This window comes from Carcharodon carcharias, chromosome 17 (genome assembly GCF_017639515.1).
Source record: "Carcharodon carcharias isolate sCarCar2 chromosome 17, sCarCar2.pri, whole genome shotgun sequence".
Lineage (NCBI taxonomy): Eukaryota > Metazoa > Chordata > Chondrichthyes > Lamniformes > Lamnidae > Carcharodon > Carcharodon carcharias.
The window spans coordinates 23,008,121-23,019,176 of record NC_054483.1 but is presented as its reverse complement, the minus strand read 5'-3'; the positions used below and the strand labels follow the sequence as shown (position 1 = coordinate 23,019,176).

The 11,056-nt window shown below is 45.7% G+C and overlaps 1 protein-coding gene across 1 annotated transcript in view; it reads left to right on the top strand.

Moving 5' to 3' along the window:
* Window positions 1-4,118: 4,118 nt before the first annotated feature.
* LOC121289884 (rho GTPase-activating protein 25-like) overlaps window positions 4,119-11,056 on the top strand; it is a 45,029-nt gene continuing 38,091 nt past the window's right edge. Inside the window, exon 1 of the mRNA XM_041209825.1 lies at window positions 4,119-4,300. Coding sequence (XP_041065759.1) covers window positions 4,132-4,300 — 169 coding nt within the window. The 5' untranslated portion in view covers window positions 4,119-4,131. The remainder of the gene's footprint in view (window positions 4,301-11,056) is intronic.

The following is an 11,056-nucleotide window of genomic DNA, read 5'->3' as shown; positions in this document are numbered from 1 at the left end:
ATTTTTAACAACAGAACTATTGTTCTTTAAAAACAAGGGAAGGATGCCAAAATGGAACTTGAAATAAACAGCCTACTATCCTTTTTTAAAAAATCTATTCTTTCATCGGATGTGGGGTTCGCTGGTAAGGCCAACATTTGTTGCCCATACCTTATTTCCCTTAAACTGAGGTTCTGGCTAGGCTATTTCAGAGGACAGTTAAAAGTCAACAACTACATTGCATCTGGAGTCACATGTAAGCCAGACCAGCAGATATCCTTCCCTAGAGGACATTAGTGAACCAGATGAGTTTTTACAACAATCAGTGATAGCTGTCACGGTCACCATTACTGATTATCAGATTTATTAATTGAATTTGAATTCCACAAATCACCATGGTGAGATTTGAACCCATGTCCACAGAGTGCAACACTGAGCCCTCAGGATTACTAGTCCACTGAAAAACCAAAAGGCCACCATCTCCCCTCTGCCCTCAGAACTAGGGATTTCTGTTTCCTATTGCACTGTTACTACCAATGATATTTTGTTCCATCCATCTTTCTGAAAGGATGCTTGAAGGAACGCCTTATGGACAACAGAACAGTTGAGGTGACTCTTGTTTAATAGGCAAAAATCCATCGACCAAATCAAGCAGCAGAAGACATTGTGTGAATTACAACTGTTTTATTGTTTCACTGCAGTTCAGTACAAACACCACTTTCCACTTTTCCCTTCTGGATCCTCTCCCTGTTCAGAAGCAAACCCAACAACCGAGGGAAAATACCCAACTCTTAAATACAGGCTTCAGTGCGCATCACCTGCTCTCAATCTGCTCTGAAGCTTGTCCTGCTTTCCTCTTAAAAGGATCTGCATTTTTTTAACAGTGTCAACACTGACCACGGAATGAGCACTGTGGTACTGCCCACCAATTAGGCTGGGATAGAATTTTTAATCACACTATTTTTTTTAAGGCCAGAAGAAGAATGCTAGATCCAAAACACTTGTCTCCTTTCCCTGAATCAACCCCACCTCTCCACTTTGATACTACAACCTAGGGAAAGGCTGTTAAATGAGAATTTAATGAGAAGCTATCATACATTGGTGTTTACTATCTCAAACAATCAATGTCCTTTAACAATATACACTTTACAATGCTGTAGTGGCTCAGTTGATCAATTCACATGTGGAAATGAGTCAGATTTGACTCATGTACAACTAGCCCAGATAAACATCATTCAGGGTTCCCGTATTTCCTGTACCTGATCTGCAACAGCAAACACCCTCAACAACACACTTGTGGATGCACATTGCTTAAGTACAAGAGAGCCTCATAGATACAGACGTCCCTGGGCCAACAGCCTACCAATACTATCTGGACTCACAATTGTCATGACAACAGGAAACTGGGAGTGTGAGAGCTATCTATGACTTCAGCAGCAAACCAGAGACACACTGAACTGTTTCAAGAAGACTTGTTTTTTTCATAAAAATACAAGAAAAGACACTAGGTAAAAATGGCTGCCACAAGTCACCTGATGGCTGATACTATAAAGTTGACAACTTCTCTGGAAAGTTTCTGCATCAATTGCACTGCACACCCATTAAATGGAATTTCACACCTGGGGAGGGGATGTCAAGGCCACTTCAGACAGGGACAATCTTGAAAGGAAGGCATTAAAAATGCAAAGTGCTGGACTTTGATCAGCTATAGTTTTATCAAGACAATGGGAACTGCTGACAAGCCAAATACTCATCGGACATTAAAACCCCAGTGGGGGATGTAATAACCCCTATCCCCTATTAATTTATCTCTTGAAATGTGTCCAAAGTTTCAGAGATGCAAAGATGAAGACATGTTGGTCTGCAACAATGAAGGCAAGACATGCTCATCAAATTCTCTTTCTGAGAATATCCAAACAGAAGTTTAAAAATTGGTTCTGCCGAGCAGAATGATAAAGAAAAGCAGGAGGAGAAATAAACATGCCAGTCATCTAAAACACTGCTGGAAAAGAGCAGGAAAGTCCACAGTCTCTCAAACTAAAAGAGTGTCTTTGAAAAAATGCAGATTCAAACAAGTCAACTCCAGAATTCTACAGGAAATCAACTAACTTCAAACGGCTGCAAAGCTGAACAATCTAAGCCTCAAGGACAAGCAAAGGACTTAATTGTTTATTCTTTTAACTTTTATTGTACTCTAACTTTCTTACTCTGATATGTGTGTTATGCTTGTGTGTGTGTTTGTGTGTGCACCTTTATTATTTTTTTCTCGGGGGAGTAACTAATAAACTTACTCTTTCTTTGACTCAAGGAAACCTTGGTTGATTGGCCCTTATTAATAAATAAATAAATTTGGATTGGTAAAGGCATTTATGGGAAAAATAAAATTTAAACCCTTTGTTGTGACCAACCGAGGGGCCTGAACAGAAGAGGAGCCAGCTCGCTCCTCCTCACCTGGTTTTAACACACTGAGGAACAGCCACATGAGTAAAGATCTGGAATCTAGTCGAGGGGTTCAGATGGTTTATATATAGAATAATGGATACTGGGAGTGAGTTACAGAGTGGAATCTAATCAAAATGGTTTAGTTGTTACTTACTCACTGTTACTCACTCCAGGTTGCATTTGAAAGATATTCACTGTCAACGTTTTGTATGGTGTACTTGACGCTGTGAAATCCAATTGCAGCTTTCCTTGTTGCCTGATACTGAGCTTTATTTTTATTTGCTGATGGTGGTGAAGAGACTGTGACATCAGTGAATGTCAATGAGTCGTCCCCAGTGAGATCACTGCCTTTGTGAGGTGCTGTTTTGGTCCAGTGTGGAGAAAGTCTGTTTGCGAGATCTGAAGGGATAAGAGATGGAGAGCACACCCTGGCTCATCTTTGTGGAACGCGCAGCAGGATGCCTGGCAAATGTCTTAGGACTCATTCTGCCCACTGTGTTGCCAGAACACCTTGCTTTCATTTGACACCTTTGACAACAGGAGAACACCCTAAGGCACCCTGGAACATAACCAGGTGAAAAAATTGACACTGAACCATCCAAGAAGACAGTTTGCCGAGCGATTGGAAGTTGGACTGAAGAGCCAGATTTGAAGAGAAGTCTGAACATTGGAGGGGCGTTCGAGAGGTGTGGGGGTTTATGGAATGAATTCCAAAGCTCAGGGCCCAGGCAGCTGAAGGCACAGACATCAGTGATCAAGCCTAGGAGTTGCGGGCCAGAATTGGAGGAACACAGGGTTGTTGTAGTTTTGTAGGACTGGTGTAGTGTTGTAGGACAGATAGTGAGGAGTGAGGCATAGAAGGATTTGAAGAGGGCAATGAGAATTTGAAAACCGAGTCATCGGTGGACCAGGAGCCAATGTGGATCAGCCAGGCTAAAGATGATGAATGAATAGCATTTGATGTGAGTTCGAACATGGATAATAGAGTTTTAAATTGGCTAAAGTTTACGAAGGGAGGAAGCTGGGAAATCAACTAGGCAAGCAGTGGAATTGTCAAGACTGGGGATGAGAAAAGCACGGATGAGGCCTTTACTAACAGATGAGCTGAGGCAAGGGCAGAGATGGCTGACGTTACAGATTAGGAAGTGGGCGATCTTTGTGATGCGGGAGACATAGGATCAGAAACTGAGCTCAATTTCAAATAGGATGGCAAGCTGACCAGCTAAATGAGTCTTTTATAAAGGTGCCACCGATCACTTCTCTTCTCCATTACAGCATCATGGTTGGGCTCTGGTTAATCTTGGATCTTATTTTCAACACTACCCTGAAAGCTAGCCTGGTTAGACTGAGGGTCAGGCCAGAGGCCCCAATCAGTGTGGAGGAGTTGAAGGCGTGATCAGTGTGTATGCACAGCGCACTCTGCTCCACACTTTGAAGCATTTTGTCCAAACAACAACTTATACATAGTGCCTTTGTCATTGTCGTCTTTCTGCAGCAGTGTGGAACAAACACCCACTCGGCTCCAATTGCACCTTCAGGAGGCTCTGCACAGGTCCCTGTGGCCCCCCTGGGAGGGGTAGTAAAGCTCTGGGCTGCAACCATTTCTTTCTGAGAAACATGAACGGAAGCACAGAGCAGAACAGGCACCTTCCTCTCGTGTGCACATGCTGGGTTCGTGTCTGGTCACAGTCGGGTTACACAGGAACAAGGATGTGGGTTGGCAGACACTTAAACAGGCTGAATCGGGAACCAAACTACACACAGGACAAGTGCCTGCAACTTGAAGACAAGAGGTCGCCTTTCCAGAAGCGAGAAAGCATGTCACTGAAGCTCCCTCGGAATGTTTGGGATTTTAACCTGAAAGACGGCGGCCGAATAGGTACTGTCCAGTCTGATCTCTCAATCCTGCCTCCTGTCTGCCTCAAACCTCCAGCCGGCTTGACCTGCCTGGCCGTGGGGGCGGTGCTTAGAAACTGGGTGGACAGACAAGGAATGACACTCGGGAGTCTGGGATTCCCCTCTCCATCCACAGTGAGTGACTGTGGAAGGAGAGGGCAAATACGCGTCTGCGTGGCGGAGAAGAGGGGGTAAAAGGGGAGGAATCTGTCTGTCTGTCAGTCATGGGCTTGCTGTGTGCAAGTGTCCGGTTGATCCAAGTGTCGGCATTTGGTGACAACTTGTGTGGGATGTGAGCATTGCCAGGAATGTCATGTTCGACTTCTCCTTTAGTCAGACGCTGACCACCCCCCACCCCCCCACCCCATCGACACAGAGCCCCGGGGAGAGGCGGCTGACAATGGTTTGCAATTGTCCAGTGGGGGCTCTCCCTCTCCCATCCCACTTGCGAGGTCAGTTTGCCACCTGTCCATGTCTGGGGGTCAAGAAATCGAACTGGAGAGAGATTGACCTGAGTAGCTGCGGCACCATTTCAAAACCACTTCTTGTTGCAGTTTACCAGGCGGTTCGGCATTGTGCACTGACAGGTGAATCCAGTGATTCTCTCGGTGTACTTGTGGAGAATGGTGGGACACGCTGAACTCTTCATTCAATGGTTCACTTTGAACACCAACGTTGAATGCTTCAGGTGTTGCAATTCCTTGTGCCCCTGTGTGTATCCGCACCCTCAAATCCCTTGGTGACTGCGACTTAAGATATTCCTTTCTCTCGCTCACTTCCCCACTCCCACCGTTTCAAAACAGCCTACAAACTCAGCTCTTTGACCAAACGGAACTCAGCTGACCTTGCAGCCCGCTGTGCCTTCTCTCAACCCTCTCTGCCCGTGAGCTTGGGGCTACCTTTCAGGAGTTCAGGGCAGAATGATCTCTTTCTGCGCTGTTTCTACAAGGCCAATATCAATACAGTTTGTTATTACAGAGTATTTACAATGCAGGAACACACCATTCGGCCCGTCTGCCCTGTGCTGCTGTTGCGCCTCCCACCCCATTTCATCTCACCCTATCACCCTGTCCTTCTATTCCTTTCTCCCTCCTGTGTCTACCCAGCTTCCCTTTAAATGCAGCCATCCTCTCGGTGTGATAATGAGGTCCACATTCTCACCACTCCCTGGGTAAAGGAGTTTCTCCTGAGTTTCCCATTGGATTTATTAGTGATTACCTTATTTCTGGCCTGTTGTATATTATTTTAACCTCCTTCTCTGCTGTTTTCTGTCTGTTAATTTTGACAAACTCACTCCACAAGCGAGACTCCACTGGGCATTAATGAGGTTACTGTCTGACCTTAGACCAGAGCACTTTGACTCCCTGTCTGGTCAGCACTACATGAGCTAATCCAGTCTCAGGCTGCTCGTTGGGGAAAAGATCCCCACAGGATATGTGAAAGCAAAATCAGTCAGCTTCCCATTCCTCATCCCCTTCAGTACAATGGGCAGAATGGCATCAAATGAGGAGCCAACGTATACATGCCCTCTGCATCTCCTGTTTGCCAGCCTGGCACATCCTGGACCTCATTCCAGAGTTCTGCTTTATCATCTTTCACTTCCATCAACTTGAGCTCATCCAAAAAATCTGCTGCCTGTATCTTAACTCACCCCAAATCCTTGTCCCTATCACCCCTGTGCTCACTGACCTGGTCCAGCAGGGCCGTGAACTTGAAATTGTCATCTTTGTTTTCAAACCCCTCCACGGTCTCACCCACCACACTTATCTCTACAACCCCTTCGAGCCCTGTAAATCTCAGATCTCGGTGCACCTCCTTGGTCTGCTTCCATTTGTATCACTCCACCATTGGTAGACATGCTTACAGCTGCCTGGATCCTAAGCTCTGTTAAATCTTCCCCCACATTTCTTCCTCTATCTTTTAAGTCTCTCCTTAAAACCTACCTTGAGATCAAGCTTTGATCATCTGCTCCAATATATCCCTACATTACACAATGTCAAATGTTGTTTGATCATGCCTCCTCTGTGAAGCACTTTGGGACATTTGACTATGACAAAGACACTATGTATAAGTTGTTGTTGTTTTTGTTTAGACAAAATGCATTTTCTGTTAATAAAATGAAAATCAGTGGCCAAGACCCACACAGCACAGAATAGAGTCAAAGTCTCAAAGAGTAAATCATGAGCAAGTGTTTCCAATGGCAGGAGGGTCAGTCACCTGAGGACACAAATTTAAGAAGAAGCGGAGGTGACATGAGGAAACATTTAGTCCACAGGGTGAGTTGTTATGATCTTCCTGAGAGAAGAATTGGAGAACCCCCTGAAATGACACAGTGAGAGGGCTATGAGGAAAGAGCAGGGCATCGGAATCAATTTGATAGTTCCACTCAGGAGTGAAGCACAGGTGCAGTGGGCTGAATGGTCTCCCTCTGTACTGTCTCATTCTTTGCTTCGTTAAGTGTTCATAGAAAGGTGGGTAAATAGGTAACATCTGGCTCTAGTTACAATAAGAAGGAAGTTGAGTCAGAGAGAGAAAAAGAGAAGGTGACTCATTGTTTGCTGAAATTCAGTGGAAATTCTGGTGCCAGTTCTTTTTGAGTGTTGTACACCTGCATCAGAACCAGACTACAAATATGAACATTAAAGACAGAATAGTGTGGAATAGCAGAAATGGTGTGTAACATGTATAAATGTGAATGTTACAAATAGAATTGTGTGGAATGAGCAGAAATGGTGTGCAATGTATATGAATGTTTTTTTATTCATTCATGGGATGTGGGCTTCGCTGGCTAGTCCAGCATTTACTGCCCATCCCTAGTTGCCCTTGAGAAGGTGGTGGTGAGCTGCCTTCTTGAACCACTGCACTCCATGTGGCGTAGGTATACCCACAGTGCTGTTAGGGAGGGAATCCCAGGATTTTGACCCAGCGACAGTGAAGGAACAGTGATATAGTTCCAAGTCAGGATGGTGAGTGATTTGGAGGAGAACTTCCAGACGGTGGTGTTCCCATCTTTCTGCTGCCCTTGTCCTTCTAGGTGGTAGTGGTCGTGGGTTTGGAAGGTGCTGTCTAAGGAGACTTGGTGAATTCCTGCAGTGCATCCTGTAGATGGTACACATTGCTGCTACTGTGCATCAGTGGTAGAGGGAGCGAATGTTTGTCAATGGGGTGCCAATCAAATTGGCTGCTTTGTCCTGGATGGTGTCAAGCTTGTTGATTGATGTGGGAGCTGCACTCATCCAGGCAAGTGGGCAGTATTCCATCACACTTGTGATGGAATGTGATGACTTGTGCTTTGCAGATGGTGGACAGGCTTTGGGGAGTGAGGAGGTGAGTTACTCACCGCAGGATTTCTGACCCGCTCTTGTAGCCACAGTATTTATATGGCTAGTTCAGTTCAGTTTCTGGTCAATGGTAACCCCCCAGGATGTTGATAGTGGGGGATTCAGCGATAGTAATGCCATTGAACGTCAAGGGACGGTGGTTGGATTCTCTCTTGTTGGAGATGGTCATTGCCTTGAACTTCTGTGGCACGAATGTTCTTGCCACTTGTCAGCCCAAACCTGGTTATTGTCCAGGTCGTGCTACATTTGAACATGGACTGCTTCAGTATCTGAGGAGTTGCAAATGGTGCACAACATTGTGCAATCATCAGCGAACATCCCCACTTCTGATCTTATGATGGAAGGAAGGTTATTGATGAAGCAGTTGAAAGTGGTTGGGCCTAGGACACTACCCTGAGGAACTCCTGCAGTGATGTCCTGGAGCTGAGATGACTGACCTCCAACAACCACAACCATTTTTCTTTGTGCTAGGTATGACTCCAACCAAAGGAGAGTTTTCCCCCGATTCCCATTGACTCCAGTTTTACCAGGGCTAGGAGCTGAGTGGCCCTGGAGGAACCCAAGCTGAGTATCAGTGAGCAGGTTATTGCTAAGCAAGTGCCGCTTGATAGTCCCTTCCATTACTTTATTGATGATGTAGAGTAGACTGGTGGGGCAGTAATTGGCCGAGTTAGATTCGTCCTGCTTTTTGTACCCAGGACATACCTGGGTAATTTTCCACATAGCTGGGTAGATGTCGGTATTGTAGCTGTACTGGAACAGCTTGGCTAGGGGTGCTGTGAGTCCTGGAGCACATGTCTTCAGTCCTGTTGCTGGAATATTGTCAGGGCCCATAGCCTTTGTAATATCCAGTGCCTTCAGCTGCTTCTTGATATCACGTGGAGTGAATCGAATTTGATGAAGACAGGCATCTGTGATGCTGGGGACCTCTGAAAGAGGCTGAGATGGATCATCCACTTGGCGCTTCTGGCTGAAGATTGTAGCAAGTGCTTCAGCCTTGTCTTTTGCGCTGATGTGCTGGGCTCCTCCATCATTGAGGATGGGGATATTTGTGGAGCCTCCTCCTCCAGTGAGTTGTTTAATTGTCCACCACCATGATTGGATGTGACAGGACTGCAGAGCTTAGATCCGATCCGTTGGTTGTGGGATCGCTTAACCCTGTCTATCACTTGCTGCTTATGCTGTTTGGCACACAAGTAGTGCTGTGTTATAGCTTCACCAGGTTGACACCTCATTTTTAGGTAAGCCTGGTGCTGCTCCTGGCATATCCTCCTGCACTCTTCATTGAACCAGTGTTGATCTCCTGGCTTGATGGTAATGGTAGAATGGGGGATATGCTGGACAATGAGACTACAGATTGTGTTTGAGTACAATCCTGCTGCTGATGGCCCACTGCGCCTCATGGATGCCCAGGCTTGAGTTGCTAGATATGTTTGAAATCTGTCCCATTTAGCACGGTGGTAGTGCCACACCACACGATGCAGGGTATCCTCAATGTGAGGGCAGGACTTTGTCTCCACAAGGACTGTGCGATGGTCACTCCTACCGATACTATCATGGACAGATGCATATATGGCAGGCAGATTGGTGAGGATGAGGTCAAGTATGTTTCTTCCACTTGTTGGTCCCCTCAGCACCTGCCGCAGACCTAGTCGAACAGCTGTGTCCTTTAGGACTCGGCCAGCTTGGTCAAGTAGTGGTGCTACTGAGCCACTTTTGGTGATGGACATTGATGTCCTCCACCCAGAGAACATTCTGCGCCCTTGCCACCCTCAGTGCTTCCTCCAAGTGGTGTTCAACATGGAGGAGCACTGATTCATCAGCTGAGGGAGGGCAGTACGTGATACGTGTGAACATTAAAGACAGAACAATGTGTAATGAGCAGAAATGGTGTGTAATGTGTATAAATGTTTAAAAATAAGGGGTCACCCATTTAAGATAGAGATGAGGAGAATTTTTTTCTCTCAGATGGTAGTCAGTGTTTGGAACTCCCTTCCTCAAAAGGTAGTGGAAGCAGAGCCTGTAAATATTTTTCAGGCAGAGGTAGATGGATCCTTGCTAAGCAAGAGGAAGAAAGGCTATCGGGTAGGCAGGAGGTTACATCCAGACCAGCCGTGATCCTATTGAATGGTGAAGCAGGCTCAAGGGGCCGAGTGGCCTACTCCAGCTCCTAATTCATATGTTTGTATGTTCAGTATATATGTTAAATGGGAACATTACAGACATAATAGTTTTTAATTAGTATATTTTTTAATTCGTTCATGGAATGTGGTCCTCACTGGCTGGACCAGTATTTGTTGCCCATTCCTAATTCTTCCTGAATGAGAACGTTACAGACAGAATGCAGCCGATGACAATTTGTACATGACCATTGGACAAAGTGCCAGTTCCACACACCAGATCAGGAAATGGGCATTGCTAAGCACTCTTTCTAAATATTAACATTCCTTGCAGCTATATTTCCAATACTTCCAGATCCCTTTCCCACTATCCTGAAGGGGAAAATCCAACCTTACAAACTGCTCTTTTGAAAACTACTCCTGCAAGGTTTGAAAGAGATTTGTGCTCCTCTTGTGGCCAGGATGTTTTCTGAAGGATTTGCTATCAGTCTTCTGAAGGAATTCTCATTCTCTGGATGTCCCCTGTTCAGGCGCAACAGCCTTGAGAAGAGCTCAATAATACCTCCAGCACTGAAACACTGTCACTTTCAGATTCCCTGACTTAGTCCAATGCTCTCCTTGCTGATCTCCCACCCTTCACTCTCTGTTAACTCTTACTGTCCAAAGCTGTGCTGCACATGTCCTTCCCTGCATTCATTCCCATTCAATCTCGTCCTTGCTAGCACATGCATTGAAGCCCACCCTCCCCTCCACCACAAAAATTACATTCATTTCAGAATCCTTGTTCTCAGGTCGAAATCCCTCCACAGGTTCAGCCACCCTGCCTCTGAAATCTCCTCATCCAACACCCTGCTTTTCCACCTTAATGGGTTGAGCATGTTCTGAGTTAAGCTCCACAGAAATGCAGCACCAAGTGTCACTTTAGTGGCACTTGAGTGATGGAACCTCAACTCACCTGCAACCACACCCAAATGCCCAGCATCACCACACCAAACTGAGAACACCAAGGCCTTCTGGTGGGACAGGTGAATCAAGTGGTCAAGAAGGCATATCCAACTCTTGCCTTTACTGGCTGAGGTATTGAATAGAAGAGCAGTGAGATTATGCTTGAACTGCCACAAAAAACCTAGTTAGGTCACAACTGGAGCACTGCATGAACATCTGGTCACCTCACTATAGGAAAGGTGTGATTGCACAAGAGACGTTACAGAGGAGACTTACGAGGATGTTGCCATTTAGTGATGAGGGAATATTGAATAGATTAGGATTGTTTTCTTG